This window comes from Scyliorhinus torazame, chromosome 7, assembly GCF_047496885.1.
Source record: "Scyliorhinus torazame isolate Kashiwa2021f chromosome 7, sScyTor2.1, whole genome shotgun sequence".
Lineage (NCBI taxonomy): Eukaryota > Metazoa > Chordata > Chondrichthyes > Carcharhiniformes > Scyliorhinidae > Scyliorhinus > Scyliorhinus torazame.
This window is the reverse complement of record NC_092713.1, coordinates 155,320,104-155,343,963: the sequence shown is the minus strand read 5'-3', so window position 1 is coordinate 155,343,963 and position 23,860 is coordinate 155,320,104. Positions and strand designations below refer to the sequence as shown.

Here is a 23,860-nt window from a genome sequence, read left to right as displayed (position 1 = left end):
ACTCCTACTATAAATAAGCTGGCCAGTCCAGGAACCAGGAGGAAGGAGAAGGTAGCAAGGGAAGTTACTGCTACTACTATGTATATATTGTTATAGTAAATAAACTTTATTATTTTGTATCCTTAAAACTCGTGCTGGATTCTTCGGGGCCTTTACAAAACTTCCCCAATGAGGGGGGCGGAGAAACTCCTACTATAAATAAGCTGGCCAGTCCAGGAACCAAGAGGAAGGAGAAGGTAGCAAGGGAAGTTACTGCTACTACTATGTATATATTGTTATAGTAAATAAACTTTATTATTTTGTATCCTTAAAACTCGTGCTGGATTCTTCGGGGCCCTTACAAAAGAACCATTGAACAAATGCCGTTGGGGCCCCTAAAAAGAGCCCAAAAGTCAGTTTCTGACGGGAGCTGCCGAACGTGTGACTTAGCTCAGCATAGCCGCAACCAAAAGTCCCTTTTCACATTTATTGTCCACCTCCTGGAAGAACCTGCTCATTCAGGTTGTTATCAGCTGCACTCTGTGCACCACTTTTAGCTGCATGAGGCTGATCAGTTGATGAGGCTTAGCCTTGCGCAACTGGAGGTGGAGTTAGCCCTGTTCAATGCTTCGCTCCAGAGTCCTCACTCTATTTCCACTCCTAGTTCTTCCTCCCATTTTTCCCGTGTTTCGTCCAGTGGGCAGCGTGCCCTTTCTAATAGTCTTCCGTACAGGTCCCCGCAGTTACCCCCTCCCAGATTACCCGCAACCAGTAGTTCCTCTAGCATTGTATGTCAGTCACTTAGTGCATTCTCCATGCAATGCCTGTACCAATCAGAATCTACTTGCCAACCAATCAGCACTTTCTTCTCGTACATTATAAATTGTTGTTTACCCCTTACATTGGTATTCTTGCCAAGTGTCCTGATGAATGTGAGACAAAAAGCTTTCACGGGTCTCTTTTCATCAGTTATTATACGAGAAGTGACATAATTTTGAACAGTTGAGTCTTTGGTGTCGATATATACAAAGCCTTAACAAGGCAGGACAGCACACCACTCTTAATGAGGTTATAGCTCACTGTAACAATGGTGTGTGTATGTATAAAACTGAGATTGGAGTTTCGTATTGACCTGAGTGGGACCAGAGGTAAAGTTAAAGTAAGGTTAAGAAGTACACTTTTTGGGGAGTTCCTTCTCGCTTTCTTTGGGAACACTTCATGCCTTGCCTATTTATTCTCTGCCAAAGCGACCAAAAAAGTGATATGCTTGATCTGTAAGAGATGTCTCGGTACAGGTGAGGTGCTACACAGATGGGAAATGAAGGATGCACCCCTACAGCAAACAATAATGTCCTATAATAAATAAGGAATAAAGAAGCATTCTTCTGACTTTGGCGCCACTTAGGAATTAACTTTGGAGGAGATAACTCTCAGGATAGGTATCTGGAAGAAGCAGATAAACACAGCAGTAGTTTCCCCCACAGATATTCCTTTTGGTTAAAGAACTTTTGAGATCCAGATGTCCTCATGAGGATCTGCTTTTGTTATGTTCAGCTGCATTCAGTTTGACTAGTTTTTCTTTAAGCCTCCATGTCTTATGCAGTGATTGATTTAAAGTGACTTATTTACTGATCACTCTTATGCATTTTTATTTTTAACCCCTCAAAGAATCGTGCTTTAGGGAAGTTGCGGCTGGAGTGTGCCGATATCCTGGAGTCCAGGGGTGTTGCCCTCAGAGATCCGGATGTATTCAATTTCCTCTGGATCGTCGATTTTCCACTGTTCCTACCAAAAGAAAACAGCTCTGAAGGATTTGAATCTGCTCATCACCCCTTCACAGCTCCCCACCCAGATGATGCCCATCTCATCTACAAAGAGCCTGGCACGGTATGGTACTAAATGGAAGAAGCAAAGACAGGTTTTCCATTTCCTGGGAAATCTTTTACAGAAACAACTGATATTTTTCAGTTCCTGTTTTAATAGCCAAGCTCTTTAAAATGAAAAAAATGCACAATGCATTTTCAAGTTAAAACAGGTTCTCATATTGTTCAATTGAGTTCATAATTTCCCAAGGAGGAAGTTGGTGCTTTTAAAAATAAATTTAGAGTACCCAATTATTTTTTCCAATTAAGGGGCAATTTAGCGTGGCCAATCCACCTAGACTGCACATCTTTTGGTTTGTGGGGCCGAAGCCCACGCAGACACGGGGAGAATGTGCAAACTCCACACGGACAGTGACCCAGGGCCGGGATTCTTAGCGCCGTAGGCAACAATGCTAACCACTGTGCTGGCCTGAAGTTGGTGCTTTTTGGCTGCAAAGTTGTGAGAACCCATGGCCTTCACCAGTTGTTGAGGAAATGACAATCAGATACATCTCATTTAGCTCATGGCTGACGTGATAGCATCATCAATGAAAACCTCAGAATAACTGCCCGCTTGCCAGAGATTCTGTTAGCGAAAATAGAAGCAGGAGGAGGCCAATCGACCCTTCGAGCCTGCTCCGCCATTCATTATGATCATGGCTCAATACTGTTATAATCCTACAGGAGACCCAGGAATCTGCAACTTCGGAATCCCTGTGGTCTCACCTGAGTACGATTTACCTAGATGAAGAGGACGGGGCTACCCCTCCTTCCCAGGACTGCTGGGACATAAATACCCAGGTTCGGGTGTGGGCCGGGCGGGGGAGACCTTTTGGGGAGTAGGAAGTAAATAGTAAGGAGAATAGATCTAAACTTTTCTACCGTCATCACTTCCGAGTGGTCGCTTGCCTGAGACATTACAAATACCCTGTTCCTGCCTTCCCCACCATATCCCTTGATTTGTTTAGTCCCAAGAGCTATATCTAATTCCTTCTTGAAATTACACAATGTTTTGCCGTCAACTACTTTCTGCGATAGTGAATTCCACAGATTCACCATTCTCTGGGTGAAGAAATTTCTCCTCGCCTCAGTCAAACTATGACCCATAGTTCTGGACTTCCCCACCATTGGAAACATTCTTTCCAAATCTACCCTATCTAATCCTGTTAGAATTTTATACATTTCTATGAGATTCCCTCTCACTCTTCTAAAGTCCAATGAGAACGATGGGTGGAGGCGCAAGTGGAGCATAAGGCTGGCATAATCTGGTCGGGTCTAAAGACCTGTTCCTTTGTTTTTTCTATATTTCATTTTTCCTGGGTGGCTCAGTGGTTAGCACTGCCGAGGACCAGGATTCGATCCCGACCCCGGGTCACTATCCGTGTGGAGTTTGCACATTCTCCCCGTGTCTGCATGGGTCTCACCCCACAACCCAAAGATGTGCAGAGTTGGTGGATTGGCCATGCTAAATTGCCTCTTAATTGGAAAAATTTAAAAGAAAAAAATTCATTTTTACAGGATATGGTCTTCGCTGGTTAGGCCAGCATTTGATGCCCATTCCTAATTTCCCTCGAGAAGGTGGTGCTGAACTGCCTTCTTGAACCATTGCAGGTACACCCACAGTGCTATGAGGGAGGGAGTTCCAGTACTTTGACCCAGTGACAGTGAAGGGATGGTGAAATATTTCCAAACCAGGATGGTGAGTCACTTGAAGGGGAACTTCCAAGTGGTGGTGTTCCCCTGTATCTCCTGCCCTTTTCCTTCTAGATAGTTGCAGTTGTGGGTTTGGAAGGTGCTGCCTAAGGAGCCATGATGAGTTCCTGCAGTGCATCAAGTAGATGGTGCACACTGCTGCTACTGTGCGTCGTGGTGAAGGGAGTGAATGTTTGTGAAAGGAATGTCAATCAAGCGGGCTGCAAGTAACATTCGTACCACACAAGTGCCAGGCAATGACCATCTTCAACAAGAGAGAATCAATCCATCGCCCCTTGACATTCAATGGCATTACCATCATCACTGAATCCCCCACTCAATATCCTTAAGTTTCCATTGACCAGAAATTGAACCGGACTAGCCACTTGTCAGCCCTAGCCTGAATATTGTCCAAGTCTTGTTGCATTTGCACATGGACTGCTTTAGTGGCTGAGGAGTCGTGAATGGCGCTGAACATTGCGCAATTATCAGTGAACATCCCCACTTCTGGCCTTCTTATGATGGAAGGGAGGTAATTGATGAAGCAGCCGAAGATGGTTGCACCTGGGACACTTTTGAGGATCTCCTGTACTGATATTTCGGGACTGAGATGACTGACCTTCAATAACCACAATCACCTTTGTGCTAGGTATGACTCCAACCAGCGGAGTGTTTCCCCCCTGATTCTCATTGACTCCAGTTTTGCATGGGCTTGTTGATGTTATACTTGATCAAATGCTGCCTTGATGTCTAAGGCACTCACTCTCACCTCAGCTCTGGTCCATGTTTTGTGCATGTTTGAACCAAGACTATAATATGGTCAGGAGCTGAGTGACCCTGGCGGAACCCAAACTGAGCATCAGAGAGCACTTTATTGCTAAGTAAGTGCCACTTGATAGCACTGTTAATGATCCATTCCATCACTTTACTGATGATTGAGCGTAGAATGATAGTGCTGCATTGGCCATACATGGGCAATTTTCCACATTACTGGGTACATGCCAGTGTCGTAGCTGTATTAGAACAGCTTGGCTAGGGGTGTAGCAAGTTCTGGAACACATTTTCAGTACTGTTGATGCAATATTGTCAGGGCCCATATAGCTTTGCCGTATCCATTGTCTTAAGCTCATTTTTGTTTTTTAAAATAAATTTAGAGTACCCAATTATTTTTCTTTTCCAAATTAGCGTGGCCAAGCCACCTAACCAACACATCTTTGGGTTCTGGAGGTGAAACCCTCGCAGACACGGGGAGAATGTGCAAACTCCACAAGGACAGTGACCCAGGGCCGGGATTCGAACCCGGATCTTCAGTCCCAGTGCTAACCACTGCACCACGTGCCACCCCCTCCTTAAGCTGTTTCTTGATATCACGTGGGGTGAATCGAATTGGCTAAGACTGGCATCTGTGATACTGGCCTCTAGAGGAGATCGAGATTGATCATCCACTCGACACGTCTAGCTGAGGATAATTGTGAATGCTTCAGCCTTGTTTTTTACACTGATGTCTGGGCTCCTTCACCATTGAGGATGGGGATATTTGTGGAGTTTCCTCCTGCAGTGAGTTGTTTAATTGTCTATCATCATTCACAACTGCATGTGGCAGGAATAAAGAGCTTAGATCTGATTGATTGGTTGTGGGATCGCTTAACTCTGGCTATGACTTGCTGCTTATATTGTTCGGCACATAAGTAGTCCTGTGTTGTAACTTCACAGGTTGACACCTCATTTTTAGTTATGCTGGTGCTGTTCCTGGTATGCTCTACTGCACTCTTCATTGAACCAGGGTTGATCCCCTGGCCTAGTGGTAATGGTAGAGTGGGGGACGTAACAGGACTTGAGGTTACAGATTGTGGCTGAGGACAATTCTGCTGCTGCTGATGGCCCACAGTCATCATGCTCACCTAGTCTTGAGTTGATTGATCTGTTCAAAATCTATCCCATCTGGTATAGTGGTGGTGTCACATAACATGATGGAGGGTATCCTCACTGTGAAACCGGACTTCATCTCCACAAGGTTTGTGCAGTCGTCACTCATAGGGGCTGGTTTAGCACAGGGGGTTAAATAGCTGACTTGTCAAGCAGACCAAGGCCAGCAGTGCGAGTTCAATTCCCATACCAGCCTCCCGAACAGGCGCCGGAATGTGGCGACTAGGGGCTTTTCACAGTAACTTCATTTGAAGCCTACTTGTGACAATAAGCAATTTTCTTTTTTTTTCATTTTCATATTGATACTGTCATGGGCAGATTCACCTGTGACAGGCAGATTGGTGAGGATGAGATCTTGTATATATTTTCCCTTTTGTTGGTTCCTTCACCACCTGTCGCAAACCAGACCAGCAGTTATGTCCTTTAGGACGTGGCCAGCTTGGTCAGTAGTGGTGCTACCGAGCCACGTTTGGTGATGGACATTGAAATCCCCTACCCAAAGAATACACTGTGCTCTTTCCACTCTCTGTGCTTTCTCCAGGTGGTTTTCAGCATGGAGGAGTACTGATTCATCAGCTGAGGGCTGTCGGTACATGGTAATCAGCAGGAGATTTTCTGGCCCATGTTTCACTTGAAGCCATGAGACTTCATGGGGTTCAGAGTTGATGTTGAGGACTCCCAAGGCAACTCCCTCCTGACTGTATACCACTATGCCATCTCTGCTGGATCTGCCCTGCTAGTGGGACAGGATGTACTCCGGGATGGTGACAGTGGTATCTGTGATGTTATTTGCAAGGTATGATCTCATGAGTAGGACTATTATCAGGCTGTTGCTTGAATAGTCTGTGAGACAGCTCTCCCAACTTTGGCAGAAGCCCCCAGATGTTAGTAAGGAGGACTTTGCAGGGTTACAAGGCCGGGTTTGCCATCGTCATTACTAGTGCCTCGGTCAATACCAGGTGTAATGTCCAGATTCTTCCCTTTTAAAAATGTTATTTTCAATTAAGGGGCAATTTAGGGTGGCCAATCCACCTTCCCTGCATTCTTTGGGTTGTGGGAGTGAGACCCATGCTTACACGGGGAGAATGTGTAAACTCCACATGGACAGTGACCCGGGGCCAGGATGGAACCCGGGTCCTTGGCACCATGAGGCAGCACTGGTAACCACTGTGCCACCATGCCACCCTAGATTCTTTCCTTTTTATTGACTTTGTATCCGTTTGATACAACTGAGTGACTTGCGAGGCCATTTCAGAGCGCATTAAAAGTCAACCACGTTGCTGTGATTCCAGTGAAACAGATGGGGTTTTACAAGAATTGACAATGATTTCATGAACATCAGTAGACTTCTAATTCCAGATATTTATTGGATTCAATTTCCACCAACTGCTGTGGCAGGATTTGAACCCAGATCCCCAGAGTATTACCCTGGGTCTCTGGATCGCCAGTCCGATGACAATACCACTACACCACTGCGCATCACAAAGTTTCCAAATCTTCAAGCCACGGAATCCCTAGTGACATCCCAAGAGCATTGGAGAACTCTAAACATTCTCATAATGCTGACGACCCTTTTTTTGCCACGAGAAAGGTGCAAACACAAATCAAATGTAAACAATTCTTTTCTAGCTATATATCTACATGCATATGTTAATTAGGAAGGGACACACAGTCACAAATACATTCGCCAGTTATATGGGCCCCTCAACATTACCCCTGGAAGGAAGCTGGTAATAATAAAGAAATTGTCTTATTAAAAAAAATACTTGAGTTTTGTCATTTTTAATGGGAAAAAGATGCTGTAAATCTCTGACCCCCCGCCAGGTCGGAGAATCGCTGGGGGGGGGGGCAGCGTGAATCATGCCCCGCTGCTCCGACGGCAGCTGCCAAATTCTCCGGCGTCGGTTTTCGGGCGGGGGCTGGGATCGCGTTGCGCCGGACCGGGGCCGTAGGCGGCGCCCCCCCCCCCGGCAATTCTCCTGGCCCCGATGGGCCGAGCGGCCGCCCGTTTTCAGCCAGTCCCACCGGCGTGAAATGGACATGGTCCATACTGGCGGACCTGGCTTGGGGGGTGGCTAGCGGAGCCCTCGGGAGGGCGCAGGGGGATCCGGCCCCGGAGGGGGGGGCACGGTTGCCTGGCCCGCGATCGGGGCCCACCAATCAGCGGGCGGGCCTGTGCCGTGGGGGCACTCTTTCCCTCTGCACTGGCCTGTGTAAGGCTCCGCCATGGCCTGTGCGGAGAAGAAACCCCCTGCGCATGCGCAGGAAACACGCCAGCGGTTCTGTGCATGCGCCAGAACACGCTGGCAGTCCTGCAACGTGCCAACTCGCGCCGGCCAGCAGAGGCCCTTTGGCGCCGGTTGGCGCGGCGCCAACTCCTCCAGCGCCAGCCTAGCTCCCGGAAGTGCGGAGGATTCCGCAACTTCCGGGCGGCCCGACGGCGGAGTGGTTCACGCTGCTCTTTGGCGCCGGTACAGGCCACCCCGCTGATTCCGGGAGAATCCCGGCCCTGATTCCATTTTGCACACATGCACCTCTCTCTCCCTGATACAATACACACCTCGCTCCCTCACACTCACGTCTGTCTCGCTCTCATTCTCACACACACCTCTCCACTTACACCTCTCTCTCTCATGTCGCTCCCTCACATTCACCCCCTCTCTTACTCATGTACTCATCCACACACACACACTATTTCTCTCCCCCCCCCGAATCTTTTCCTAAGGCCCCGTCACTGCCTGCAAGCCACACTGCTGTTTCACGATGCTACTTCTCGTAACCTCTTAATGCCGCCGGCTCCTGCCTCAGGATCAATCTTCGCTGTTGGCCCTGGGCTTTTCTGCTCAGCAAAAGCAAGATGGAATAAATCAATTGGGCCAATGAGAGAAAAGTCTCTTGGATCTTTGGATGCTGATAGCCTGGCCTATCAGCATCCAAAGCTACATGAGGCCTTGATCTTATTAGCTCATTTCATTGAGTAACTTTTTGAAATATGTCGGTTGCTCCTTTCGAACTGGTGTTTGCTGGTCACATAGTGGCCACCAGCTCCACGGAACCCCTGGAAGCCCATTTGAGAACGCCTGATTTAAATAAGACTTATTCTATTTCGCTGTCCCAAAGTGGATAATTTCCCATTTATCCACCTTATGCTGCATCTCCCATGTATTTGCCTACTCACTCAACTTGTCTAAATTACTTTGAATACTCTTAACGCCCTTCTCATCACTCACTCCCACCGAGCTTTGTATCATCAGCAAATTTGGAAATATTGCATTTGGTTCCATTATCCAAATCATTTATGTACATTGTGAATAGCTGGGGCCCAAGCATTGATCCCTACAGGACCCCATTAGGCACTGTCTGCCACTTCACAAAAGACATATTGATTCCTCCTCTCTATTTCCTGTCTGCTACTCAATTCTGAACCAATATTACCCCCAGTATCATGTTCTTTAATTTTGCGCACAAACCTCTTATGTGGGAGTTTATCAAAAGCTTTCTGAAAATCCAAATACACCACACCCACTGATTCACCCTTATCTATTCTACTAGTTACGTCCTCAAAAAACTCCAGTAAGTTTGTCAAACATGATTTCCCTTTCATAAATCCATGGGATCCTTTGTCTAATTCGGTTGGTATTTTCTAAGTGTCCTGTTGTCACATCCTTTAAAACATTCTCTAACTTTGTACATGTTCTATGTAAATTGTTTTGAGGTTCCCAAAGAAACCGTGTGAATGCTGATCAGCATAGTTGAGGTTTTCCCATTTGGACTTCTGTGAGTTATTGCTGTCTAGTATTACCATATTCCGTTTTTTGTAGGTGAGGAGCCAACATTATGACCTGGTGTTAAATGGCAATGAAATAGGAGGAGGCTCCATTCGAATACATAATATGGAATTGCAGCATTATGTACTAGAGACAATATTGAAGGTATATAACTCAATTTATGTTGTTTACATCTCAGTGGGATTGCATAAGAATATGCTTCGTAATGCAGAAATAATTAGCAATTGTATAGATGTATTCTAAGCCCTGAAAAGTATGTGGGTTGAAAATGGGGTTGCTAAAGCTTGAACTGAGGGCTATTGTACATACCATGGGGGTTTCTCCACAATACTTTTATTTATGTAGAGCCTTTAATTTGATAAAACATCTCAAGATGTCTCACATAGAAAACTAAATAAGACTGAATTACAGAATTGTTACAGTGAAGAAGGAGACCGTTTGGCCCAATGGGGGCAATTTTGCGTCCATGTTAGCCATAGGTGCAAACGGCAATGTAGGGGCAAAATCTCTCGCTGGCGAGATCCCCACCCATCACTGGTGATGTTACGAGTTTCACCCCTACATTTCAATACATTTTAATAAATTATCATATAATTAAAGGACTTCCTGGCCATATGTTCTCCCCACATTGAAAATTTCCCTCAAGTCAGTATTACGATTCCGGACCAGATCCCAACATTTACCGGACAGAAACCCTAATATTTTCTTTAATTTTTAAGACTGAGGAAGGGGATATTTCATTCTAGGAATGACTCAATGCACAAATAAAGATATGGTGTATTAAAACAAACTTTATTGTTAACACAGTATTAAACTGACCTCAACATCATACAAGAAATAGCATTTAATTACAAGTTAACCAATGCTTAACAATAAAATGAAAAGCTTTAACTCCTAACTTCTATCTTTTTATCTCCAATCAAGCAAAATCCATCTCAGGTTTTAAATACCCACTTTTATATACAGTTAGCAAACACAGGATTACTTTCTGTATGGATGTTGTGATAAACCACTGTTAGTGTATTATATGTATTGTGGTAAACTGTTACTGTACTACATGTATTGTGGTAAACCACTGCCTGATGGCTCCGCCTCCCCTCGGGCTCGGTATAAAGGTGGCTGACCTACGGCCCTGCCCCAGTTCGGGATCAGTGGCCAGGAGGCTTTCTGTTTAGCTTATTAAAGCCACAGTTTTGTTCACTGCTTGTCCTGTGTTAATTGATGGCACATCAATTTAATAAGCTAAACTTTTAAGATGAATTCATCACTCAAGCTTGATCGCCTGGAGCTGGACCCACAAGCAGCCGACGCCACTGCGACATTCGAGCACTGGCTAAGTTGCTTCAAAACTTACCTGTGATCCTCCACCGACGTCGTCACCGACCTCCAAAAGCTTCAAATACTCAACGCACGGGTGAGCCCGCAAGTTTTCCTTCTTATCAGAGACGCCCCCTCGTATACAGAAGCGATAATGTTGCTGAAGGGACAGTACGTAAAGGCAGTAAACTAAGTTTACACCAGGCACCTCCTTGCCACGAGGCGACAAAGCCCCGGAGAATCATAAGCCGAATTCCTGCGTGCCTTGCGGGTACTCGGCCGGAACTGTGCTTGCCAGGCGGTATCGGCTGTCCAACACATGGAGCTGCTGATCAGGGACGCCTATGTCACGGGCATTAAATCCAATTACATCCGCCAGCTCTTGCTAGAAGGGGGTACACTCGGCCTCCCAGAGACAGTGTAGCTCTCAAACTCGCTGGAAGTGGCTTTCCAGAACATGGATGCCTACACCTTCGACCACGCGGCACGCTCGTGGGCGCCGCCATCACCCGGCCAGGGTTAGCACCCCAGACAACGCTGCCCTGCACGGAACGCGATTTGCAACGTGTGTGGGAGGAAGGGCCACTTCGCCAAAGTCTGCCAGTCCCGACCTGTCCCTAAAGCTCCTAGGCCCAGCAGCGCTGCCTGTTGTCTGTCGGAACCGCCCCCATCTGCCGCGCCACCCGCCATGTGTGACCCGTGGGTGCCGCCATCTTCGCTGCCACCCGCCATGTGCGACCCATGGGGGCGGCCATCTTCGCCGCCATCTTTGATTCCACCCGCCACACGTGACCCATGGGGCCCGCCATCTTTGATGCCACCTTCGATGCCACCCGCGACCCATGGGGGCCGCCATTTTGGAACCTCTCCGCCGCCTCCCGGGACCCCTGCTCACCTGGTCGTACGCTGGCGCCCGCTACCTCCGACCGGCCCACCCACCACCTTCCGAAGCTCGCCTCCATCACACTCGACCAGTCTCGACCTCATCATCCCACAAAATCCACAATGACCGTCCGGATCAACGGGCACGAGACGGCCTGCCTCTTCGACTCCGGGAGCACAGACAGCTTTATCTACCCAGATACGGTAAGGCGCTGCTCCCTCCCAATTTTACCCGCGACCCAGAAAATCTCCCTGGCTTCCGGATCACATTCCGTAGAAATCTGGGGGTACTGTGTCGCGACCCTTTCGGTACAAGGCGTAGAGTACACTAACTTGTTAAGCTCTACGTCCTCCCCCATCTCTGCACTGCCCTATTACTGGGGCTCAACTTTCAGTGCCACCTCCAAAGCCTTACCTTAAAGTTCGGTGGACCCCTGCCCCCCCCACACCATCTGTAGCCACGCGACCCTTAAGGTCGCCCCACCCTCGCTTTTCGCTAACCTCACCCCGGACTGTAAGCCCGTCGCTACTGGGAGCAGACGATATAGTGCCCAGGACAGGGCCTTTATCAGGTCGGAGGTCCAGCGACTCCTACGAGGGGATCATTGAGGCTAGTACCAGCCCCTGGAGAGCCCAAGTGGTGGTTGTCAAGACTGGGGAGAAGCACCGGATGGTCATCGACTGCAGTCAGACCATCAACCGGTACATGCAGCTCGATGCGTACCTCCTCCCCCGCATATCTGACATGGTCAATCAGATTGCACAGTATCGAGTCTTCTCTACAGTCGACTTGAAGTCTGCGTACCACCAGTTCCCTATCCGCCCGGAGGATCGCCAATACACTGCCTTCGATGCAGATGGCCGCCTCTACCACTTCCTCAGGGTTCCCTTCGGCGTCACCAATGGGGTCTCGGTCTTCCAGCGAATGGTTGACTAGTACGGGCTGCAGGCCACATTCCCGTACCTAGATAATGTCACCATCTGCGGCCATGACTAGTAGGACCATGACGCAAACCTCCGGCATTTCCTCCACACCGCTAAGCTCCTTAACCTCACATACAATAAGGAGAAATGCGTTTTCCGCACAACCCGGCTAACCATCCAACGTTGTGGAAAACAGAGTTCTAGGTCCCGACCCCGACCGCATGCACCCCCTCCTGGAACTTCCCCTCCTCCACTGCCCCAAGGCCCTGAAGATGGCTGGGGTTCTTCTCTTACTATGCCCAGTGGGTCCCCAATTATGAGGACAAGGCCTGTCCACTCATTAAATCCACCATTTTTCCCCTGACGGCAGAAGCCCGCCTGGCCTTCAACCGCATCAAGGCAGATATTGCCAAAGCCGCGATGCACGCTGTGGACGAGTCCATTCCGTTCCAGGTGGAGAGCGATGGGTCGGACTTTGCCCTGGCCGCTACCCTCAACCAGGCGGGCAGGCCCGTGGCTTTCTTCTCCCATACTCTCCATGCCTCCGAAATTCGACAGGAATCCGTGTAAAAGGAAGCCCAAGCCATTGCAGAAGCTGTGCAACATTGGAGGCATTACCTGGCCGGCAGGCGATTCACTCTCCTCACTGACCAACGGTCGGTTGCCTTCATATTTAATAATACACAGCGGGGCAAAATCAAGAACGACAAGATTCTGATGTGGAGGATCGAACTCTCCAGCTACAACTACAATATCTTGTACCGACCTGGGAAGCTCAATGAGCACCCAGATGCCCTATCCCGCGGTACATGTGACAGCGCGCAAGTTGACCGACTTCGGGCCCTCCACAAAGACCTACGTCACCCGGGGGTCACCCGTTTTTTCCATTTTATCAAGTCTCGCAACCTGCCTTACTCCATCGAGGTCAGGACCATGACCAGGGACTGCCAGGTCTGCGCGGAGTGCAAACCGCACTTCTATCGGCCCAACAGAGAACACCTGGTAAAGGCCTCCCGCCCCTTTGAGCGCCTCAGCATCGACTTCAAAGGGCCCCTCCCCTCCACTGACCGTAACGTGTACTTCCTCAACCTTGTTGACGAGTACTCACGATTCCCCTTTGCCATCCCATGCCCTGACATGGCCTCTGCCACCGTCATCAAGGCCCTGCACAGTCTCTTCAGCTTGTTTGGTTTCCCCACTACATCCATAACGATCGGGGTTCCTCCTTCATGAGCGACGAGTTGTGTCAGTTCCTGCTTAGCAAGGGCATCGCCTCCAGCAGGACGACCAGCTACAACCCCCGGGGAAACGGACAGGTGGAGAGAGAGAACGTGACGGTCTGGAAGGCCGTCCTTCTGGCCCTACGGTCTAGAAGTCTCCCAGTCTCCCGCTGGCAGGAGGTCCTTCCCGATGCACTCCACTCCATCCGGTCGCTCCTGTGCACTGCCACCAATGAGACCCCTCACGAACGTATGTTTGCCTTCCCTAGGAAGTCCCTCGGGGGTCTCGCTCCCGTCCTGGCTGACAGTCCCAGGGCCCGTCCTCCTCCGGAAACATGCGAGGAGTCATAAACCGGATCCCCTCGTTGAGAAGGTCCTGCTCCTCCATGCCAACCCACAATATGCCTATGTGGCACATCATGACGGGCGGCAGGACACAGTCTCCCTCCGGGATTTGGCACCTGCAGATTCCCCAGCGACCATCACCACCCCCGACCCTACACCATCTCCCTCCACCACTACCCGGCTACTTCAAGATTTGGCACCCGCAGGCCCACCGGCGACCATCACCACTGCCCCTACCCCCCCCCCCCCCCACCACCACCACCACCACCACCGACTCAACTACTGGGCAAAGAAGAAGACAACACGCTCCCGGACGCGCAGGTCTCGACACCAGTGCACACACCACAGCCGGGACTGAGGCGATCACAGCGGAAGGTCAAAGCCCCCGACAGACTCGACCTTTAAGTCCACTTCGCCCCCGCTGGACTCTTTTTTTTTAACAGGGGGTGAATGTGGTAAACCACTGTTATAGTGTATTTATATGTATTGTGGTAAACTGTTACTGTACTACATGTATTGTGGTAAACCACTGCCTGATAGCTCCGCCTCCCCTCGGGCTCGGTATAAAGGTGGCTGACCTCCGGCCCTGCCCCAGTTCAGGATCCGTGGCCAGGTGGCTTTCTGTTTAGCTTATTAAAGCCACAGTTTCGTTCACTACTCATCTTGTGTTAATTGATGGCACATCAGATGTCTTGGAGGAACTGCTTTGAGAGAGAGACATCCTTCAGTAAACAACCTGCAGATTCTTGTCTGTGTCAAACTACTGTTTACGTCTCAGAATTTGGCTAAAATCCCCTGTTCTGTACAGATCAAAATGGAAATTCAACAGCTGACGGCCCCTGGCTCTCCCCAGCAACTACGTCATCTCTATCCCACTAACAGGGTTATGAAGATCTTACTAAGGCTACCCAAACTCCTCAATTATCTAAACCCCAGGGAACCTTCAAATTCCATTTGCCCTATTTAGGTAAACACTATTCGTGCTTTGAATAGAGTTTGCAGCATGGAAACAGGCCCTTTGGCCCAGCTTGTCCATGCCGCCCAGTTTCTATCACTAGCCTAGTCCCACATGCCTGCATTTGGCCCATATCCCTCTATACCCACCCTGCCCATGTAACTGTCTAACTGTTTTTTAAAGGAAAAAATTGTACCCGCCTCTACCATTGCCTCTGGCAGCTCAATCCAGATGCTCACCACCCTGTGTGTGAAGAAATTTCCCCTCTGGTCTCTTTTGTATCTCTCACCTTAAACCTATGCCCTCTAATAATAATAATATAATAATAAAAATTGCTTATTGTCACGAGTAGGCTTCAATGAAGCTACTGTGAAAAGCCCCTAGTCGCCACATTCCGGCGCCTGTTCGGGGAGGCTGGTACGGGAATTGAACCCGCGCTACTGGCATTGTTCTGTATTACAAGCCAGCCATTTAGCCCACTGTGCTAAACCATCCCCATAGAGTCTGGTTATAGACTCCTCTAACTTTGGAAAAAGATGTTGACTTATCTATGCTCCTCATTATTTTGATAGACCTCTAGAAGATTACCCCTAAGCCCCCTACACTCTAGGGAGAAAAGTCCCAGCCTATACGGCCTCTCTTTCTAGCTCTGACCATCAAGTCCTGGTAGCAGCCTCGTAAATCTCTTCTGCACTCTTTCTAGTTTAACAATATCCTTCCTATAACAGGGTGACCAGAACTGAACACAGTATTCCATGTGTGGTCTTACTAATGTTTTGTACAACTTCAACAAGACGTTAACTCCTGTATTCAGTATTCTGATCAATAAAACCTAGCATGCTGAATGCCTCCTTCACCACCCTGTCCACCTGCGACTCCACCTTCAATGAGCTATGAACCTGTACCCCGAGATCTCTTTGTTCTGGAACTCTCCGCAACTCCCTACCATTAACTAATTTGATCTACCAAAATGCATCACCTCACATTTATCCAAATTAAATTCCATCTGCCATTCATCGGCCCATTGGCCAATTGGTCAAGATCCTGTTGCAATCTTATATAACCTTCTTCATTATCCACTATGCCACCAATCTTGGTGTCATTTGCAAACTTACTAACCATGCCTCCAACATTCTCATCCAAATCATTAATATATATAACAAATAACAGTGGCACACCGCTGGTCACAGGCCGCCAGTTTGAAAAACAACCTTCCACAACCACCCTTTAGCTTTGGTCACCAAGCCAATTTTGTATCCAATTGGCTACCTCACCCTGGATTCCATGAGATTTAACCTTTAGTAACAACCTACCATGCGGTACCTTGTCAAAGGTCTTGCTAAACTCCATGTAGACAATGTCGACTGCACGGCCCTCATCACCCTTCTTGGTCACCCCTTTAAAAAACTCAACTCGTGAGACATGACTTTCCCCTTACAAAGCCATGCTGACTTTCCCTAATTAGCCCTTGCCCGTCTAAATGCCTGTTGATCAAGTCCTCAGAATTCCTTCTAACAATTTACCCACTACAGAAGTAAGGCTAACCGGTCTGCAGTTCCCAGGCTTATCCCTACAGCCTTTCTTAAACAAGGGCACAACATTTGTTACCCTCCAATCTTCGGGCACCTCTCCTGTCGCTGTTGATGATTCAAATATCTCAGTTAGGGGGTCGGCAATTTCCTCCCTAGCCTCCCACGAAGTCCTGGGATACATTTCATCAGGTCCCGGGGATTTATCTATTTTGATGCGCTTTAATACCTCCAGCACCTCCTTCTCTGTAATATGTACACTCCTCATGACATCACTTTTTATTTCCCCAATTTCCCTAACATTCGTGCCTTTCTCAACAGTAAATACTGACGAGAAACGTTTATTTGGGAATGAATGATGATCTTTTATGATGCTTTAATTATCCTTTATGTAGCCAAAGTGTCTTCCTGTCTTTTAAACCAGGATTTTTTTAAACCTTACTGCAGTAGACATACACACACTTACCCAGGCTTTTAACCATTACTGTATCGGATACATATAATTCAATATACATCCAAAATTCCTACATTCATCACATCAACAAGGTTTACAGCTGCTTTTGCAAAATGTGAAGCTGTCAAGGGAAACTTGTCAGGGCGCAAAGGTAGGTTCAGCCCCTGGAAGAAGAGGGACATGCCTGGGCAGTGCCCCGGCACTCTGGAAGTGCCGGTGCATTATGTGTGGGTGGTGGGCGGGGGGGAGGGGGTTCAGTGCAGATTGGAGCATGCTTTAAAAATGGTGCCCTGATCTCTGTGAAGTCGATGTTGCCAGCTCTATCAGGCCCTGCCACGTCAATGTGACAATGAAAACTATGCCTCCAGATTTTCTGTGCACAGGGTGAAAACTTCCACCCAGTGTGTCTGCATTGGCTTTCAAAATGAGCAACTCGCCTAGTTCCATTCCCCTGCCATCACCCCGTAACATGCACATTCTTCCTTTCCTGATAACTATCTAATTCCCTTTTGAATGCTGCAATTGAACCTGCCTCCACCAAAGTACAGGCAGTTCACCCAGATCCGCCTGCTCCTCCACCCACTTTAGAGTTGTACCCTTCATTTTATATTGTCTCTTCATATGTCATCTGCCTGCCCATTTGACCAACTTGTTTATGTCCCTTTGACGTTCTACACCATGCTCCTCATAGTTGACAATGCTTCCAAGTTTTATATCATCTACAGACTTTGAAATTGTGCCCTACACAAATTCAAGGTCATTAATATATATTAGGAAAAGCAAGGATCCCAATACTGACACCTGGCAAACAGCATGACAAACCTTCCTGCTGCCCCAAAATACATCCATTAACGTTTCCTGTCACTTAGCCAGTTCCATATCCATGTTGCTACGTCCCTTTTATTCCACGAGCTATAACTTTGCTCACAAGTCTGTTGTGCTGTATGAAGCACTTTCTGGAAGTCTCATGTATACCACACCAACAGCATTGCCCTCATGAACTCTCTCTGTTACCTCTTCAAAAAACTTTTTTTATCTTATGAAATCAATTTGAGCTTTAATTAAGGTACATTTGTCTATGTGATTATTAATTTGTCCTGAATTATTGTTTCTAGAAGTTTCCCACCACCGAAGTTAAACTGACTGGCATGTAGTTACTGAGATTTTTTACCATTAGCAATTCTCTAATCCTCTGGGACCACCCCTGAGTCTAGGGATAGCTGAGAAATTATGGCCAGTACCTCTGTAAAGTACCCCACACACCGACCTCTGTATCCTTGGATGCATCCCACCTGGTCCTGAGGTCCACCTGGCATTTTCAACTTGTAAGTTCAGATAAGTCCAAAGATGTGCGAGTTAGGTGGATTGGTCACGTTAAATTGCCCTGTAGTGTCCAAATGTTAAGTGGGGTTGCAGGGTTACGGGGAAAGAGTGGAGGTGTGCACTTAAGTAGGTGCTCTTTCAGGGGCCGGTGTTGAATCGATGGGCCGAATGGCCTCCTGCACTTTAAATTTGATGTGATAACCTATCCAATACCTTCTCCTTTTTCAGTTTTACATCCAGCTAGTATCTGAATTACCTCATCTGTTTTTCCATGGCCTGAGTAGCATTATCTTCCTTCTTAAAGGCAGATACAAAATATTCATTTAGTGCCTCAGTTATGCCCTCAGTCTCCATCTGTAAATCCCATCTTTAGTCCCTAAAGAAGACTTTGGGATTCTCTATCATGCTAGATGCCAGTCTCTCTTTTCACACCCCCTCTTTGCTTCTCTTATTTGTTTCTTCACCTCTCTGAATGTTCTGTATTCAGCTTGGTTTTTAATTATATTTTCTACCTGAAACTGTCAGAAGCACATTTTTCCTTGGGTAGCTCTGGATTTGTTTGTCCTATCTTTTCGTTTTGAGGGAATTTGACTGTGGCTGAAATAGTTCTTCTTTGAAGGTAGCCCATTGATCAGATACCTATTTTCCTGCCAAGAGGAGATGATGACTAGACATTGAGACGTTGTTTCCCCTGGCTGGCAAATCTAGAATTTGGAGCACTGTCTTAGGATAAGGGACTGATCATTAAGGATTGAGATGAGAAATGTATTCACCTAAAGGGTTGTGATTCTTTGGAATTGTCTATGCCAGAAGGTCGTGGATGCTCCATTACTGAATATATTTAAGGCTGAAATAGATTTTTGGTCTCTTGAGGAACCAAGGGATGTAGGGAGTGGAGAAGAAAGTGGATTTAAAACCAATAGTTATATTGAATGATAGAACAGGCTTGAGGGGTATGGTCTACTCCCAAACCTACTTCTCATGTTCTTATCTCATGGACAAGTAGGTGTGAGGGGAGATGGGTGAGAAACTGGAGAAAAATATGAGTTCAAAGCTTGAGTGGGGGAAATCTTGAGGAGGGGAAGTTTGACCTGATGGGCTAGTGGACACAGCAGAGACAACTGAGCGGATAGTCTTGATGTTAGTGACAGAAGTCCATGAGCTCCTTGCACTTACTCACTGCAAGTGGCTATTAAGGGAGATATTGTAAGGGCGGCACGGTGGTGCAGTGGTTAGATCTGCTGCCTACGGTACTGAGGCCCACATTCAATCCCGGCGCCGGTCACTGTCTCTGTGGAGTTTGCACATACTCTCCGTGTCTGCGGTGTTTCACCCCCACAACCCAAAGATGTGTAGGTGAGGTGGATTGGCCATGCTAAATTGCCCCTTAATTGGAAAAAAAATAATTGGGTACTCTAAATTTATTTTTCAAAAGGTAGATATTGTAATATTATTTAAAAGGGAATGGGAGAATATGTGAAAAAGATCTTGAAGGAATGGTATTGGAGGAGATATCTCTAATTATTGATCAAGAACAGGAACCCACCCTGATATTCCCTTGCTCTATCCCAACCTGCTGATTTGGCTAGGTGTCCCAGAAGTGAATGTTTAATCTCTGAAACACTGCTGCTGGAAACCTGGCAGGTTATACTTGGCATTCCCAGTTGGCATCTGTGATTTATACAATCATGGAATGGTACAGCAAAAAAGGCTATTTAGCCAGTGCCAGCTATTTGGTAGAGCCAACCAATTAATTCCACTCCACTGGCCTCCAAGGCTTTGTAAAGGTACCTTTGTAAAATGCGGTGCCTGGAATACTCCAGCTGAGGCCTAACCAATGTTTTATAAACTCAGATAAACTTTATGCATTTTTAACAGCCTTCTCTTGTTCTGTATCATAGATTTGTGAATACATGCCAGAGGGTATCTGTTCCTGCACCCCTTTAAAATTCAACAATTTCATATCACTTCACCTCATTCTTCTTTCCTAAATGAATCACTTCACAATTCTCGACTTAACGTCCACCACATACATGTCTGCTCATTTTACCAGTCTATCTGTTACCATCCTCCTTATTGTTTACTCCATTTGAGTTTTGTTTCATCTTCAAACTTTAAAATTATACCCTGTTGACCTAAATCTAGGTCATTTCTATTAATATTTTAATTTTAAAAAATAGTGGTCTACATACTGATCCCTGGGGAAACACCACTTTATTCTTCCGTGCTGTTTGAAATATAACCGTACACTATTACCCTAATTCCATTATTTAATCAATGAACTTGATCAAATTATTCAAACATAGTTTTCCATTAACAAATGTTGTTCTGACTTATTTGTTAACCACATAAGTGAATGCACCTGTATACTTTCTTCACCTGCTTGTAAGTGACACTCTTGTTCTCAGCTTATCACGCAACAAGCTGCTGGTGTGAAACCGTAAACTCATGTCCCAACCTTTTGTGATGTAAATGAAAATAACATTTGCAAACTGGATACAAGTGAGACATGGCATGTGCCAGTTGGGAAATGCTAGTTGGAAAAGTATTGCATTACTTTGCGAACTTAGCACCACCTTCCAGTGGGGCACTCTGCAGGTTGTACACAAGTTGCAGTTGAATAAGTCAAAATTAAAAATAAGTATCCATATTTTATTCATTTATTTATTTATTTGCATACACAGGAAGACAGTGGGTTGTTATCGCATCTACTTGAGGCACTAGATTCTGGAGCACCACCCCATGGTGGGATTGCATTAGGTGAGTTCCTAGTTAGGTTTTTATGTCACTCTTGTCTACAATCTAGCATGGTAGGACCCTGAGGTTAGAATTAATCAGAATTTTGTTTGTTGATCAGGGATATTTGTAACTTTGAAAATGATAGGAGAGAGGAAGGCTGACTTTTTCCATCATTCTACGAATCTGGATGGTGCTTGCAATGCCATCACAATTTGGCCTGAGCAAGTTTAATATTATAAAGTGTTTATTGTGACACTTCAGAATTACCCAAGGTGGAGTCATGTGGAAGTTGGAACTGGTAGGGACATAGATTTAATTCTCTGAAGCATAGTAATGAACCAGTTGGGGGTTTATGACAAATCAACAACTTCATGGTTGTAATATAAGGGTCTGGAACACACTAGGTTAAAATGGGACTGAGTACAGTACACAGTGATGCAAGAGAGCACATGGCCCACACCCAGAGTCAGTCGAGTGCTGGACAGAGCCGTGTACACCAGCAAGCATGGACACCGCTCTGAGCCTGTACCCTTTACTGTATATTTGTAAATAGTCTAAGAGCCAATAAAGGCTTGCAGTTAACCTTTGTATAACTACAAAGACTTCTTCAGATCTACGAACCTGTAATTAACACCTTACAACAATGGTGACTTTCAGAAATTTTAATTTCCAGATTTATAAAACTTGAATTAAATTTCTCAAGTTTCCATGGTGAGATTTGAATTCAGATTTTCCACATTATTTGTCCAGTAAATTAACCACTACATCAGACTTACTCCTCTTCCTAGTTAATGTGTTACACCCAAAAATAGCATTAAATCATGTTTTCTTCTCCCATCCTTATGGGCTGGCCATTGCATTAGTGCTTAGCAGCTTTAACTTAGGACAGAGGCTTCTTGTCTTGTCTAATACCAAACTTTTTGTTGTGTTTGTCAATTCTGGATGCTGGATTGTATTGTTTCATTGTCTAATCTGTTTCATTTTAGGTCTTGACAGACTGATAGCTCTTACAGTTGGAGCCTCGAGTATCAGGGATGTAATTGCTTTTCCTAAATCCTTTAGAGGCCGAGATCTAATGAGTAATGCACCAGACTATGTGAGTTATGAGGAGCTGAGTCCATATCATATTCAGGTCAACTGGTCAGCAGCAATCCACAAAGACACAACAAAATCATGAGCTGGAGTAATGACTGGAACACCGACGTAAAACTGCACTGGAGACCAAACTGAGATTTGGATCGTATTAATTCACACCATACAGTGGCTCTGGACCAACAAAATCACTGGAGACTGGTGGCTCTGGAGCAGCTATCCTATGTGGTGTTGGTCAGTCACTGTTGTTTAGTGTATGTTGATCAAATTGTAGTCTGCGAATGATGTTTCAAATTAATGGTAATTTAAAGTTAATTAAATTACTAGAAAATAGTTTAGCTTTTTTTTTAGAAAAATGGGGCTAACTTACTTTCAGACTAAAGGTTTTTTGCCTTGTAAATATACTAGACTTCTTGGGTCCTGCTGAAGAGCTGGCTATATCCCATGCAGATCAGGAGGAAAGTAGTAAATTGTTCTCTTCACTTCAGTGCCTGCAAGTAGTTAACATGGTTTCAGTTCTAAGGGTCCCTCTACAGTGTTGTGTTCACTCTACTTGTTAAAGTAGAGGGAACCATCAGATAGTTTTACTATTCCTTCTCCTGTTCTTTCTAACTCGCTGTGGGAATAATAGCAGTGCTTGTTCATTTCTTGTATCATATCTAATCTCCACCTCCTTAAATGTTCATTTCCTTCACAAAATGTGGATCTAATTGCGCACCTTGTCTACATTCCAACCACATACTCATACATCACCGCCTATTTCCACCTGCATAACATTGCCAAACTCCACACCTGCTTCACCTCATCTGATGTGAAATTCTCACCCATGTCTTTGCTACTTCCAGAGTTGACTATTCAACATACTCCTGGTTGACATCTCAAGTTCTACCCTCCACGAACTCGAGGTCATCCAAAACTGCTGCCCATGCCCGGTAACTTGCACAAAGTCCAGTTCATCCAGTACCTATGCTCATTGACCTACACTAATTCCTGGTTAAGCCATGTCTCTTAAAACTCTTATTCACATTTTCAAATCCCTCCACCTCCTTGCCGGTAACCTCCTCTTGTGCTCCTCCAATTCTAACCTTTTGTGCATTTGTGATTTTAATCACTGTACCAGTGACAGCCATGCCTTCAGCTGCATTACTCATTAGCCACCTCGCCAGGACACTTTCTTCCTTAATAATGCTCCTTAATTCCCCATTTTTGTAAGAAAAATATATATTTTTTCTCACAGTACAATTAATGTAGATTTCCATGATAGTTTATTACAAATGTAAGAAATCAGTCTTTACTATGTGATCATAGAAGAAGGAAGGCAAGATTCTGGGTAATAACCTACTGGGCATGAAACTAGTTGGCACCATTTTTCTGAACAGCAAAATAAAAATGTTGAGGAAACAAATGTATCAAGTGTATTTCAATCAAATCATAGAATCATAGAATTTACAGTGCAGAAGGAGGCCATTCTGCCCATCGAGTCTGCACCGGCTCTTGGAAAGAGCACCCTACCCAAGGTCAACACCTCCACTCTATCCCCATAACCCAGTAACCCCACCCAACACTAAGGACAATTTTGGACACTAAGGGCAATTTGTCATGGACAGTCCACCTAACCTGCACATCTTTGGACTGTGGGAGGAAACCGGAGCACCCGGAGGAAACCCACGCACACACTGGGAGGATGTGCAGACTCCACACAGACAGTGACCCAAGCCGGAATCGAACCTGGGACCCTGGAGCTGTGAAGCAATTATGCTATCCATAATGCTACCGTGCTGCCCACATGCTGCCCAAATGTCATTAACATTAGAGGTTCGGGACTTCCGGTTG

At 46.2% G+C, this 23,860-nt stretch overlaps 1 protein-coding gene across 1 annotated transcript in view; it reads left to right on the top strand.

Annotated features, from left to right (window-relative positions):
• Positions 1-23,432, top strand: part of dars2 (aspartyl-tRNA synthetase 2, mitochondrial) — a 121,708-nt gene extending 98,276 nt beyond the window's left edge. Inside the window, exons 14-17 of the mRNA XM_072511684.1 lie at positions 1,648-1,866; positions 9,281-9,391; positions 20,881-20,956; positions 21,922-23,432. Of these exons, the coding sequence (XP_072367785.1) occupies positions 1,648-1,866; positions 9,281-9,391; positions 20,881-20,956; positions 21,922-22,112 (597 nt within the window). The 3' untranslated portion in view covers positions 22,113-23,432. The remainder of the gene's footprint in view (positions 1-1,647; positions 1,867-9,280; positions 9,392-20,880; positions 20,957-21,921) is intronic.
• The last annotated feature ends 428 nt before the right edge of the window (positions 23,433-23,860 follow it).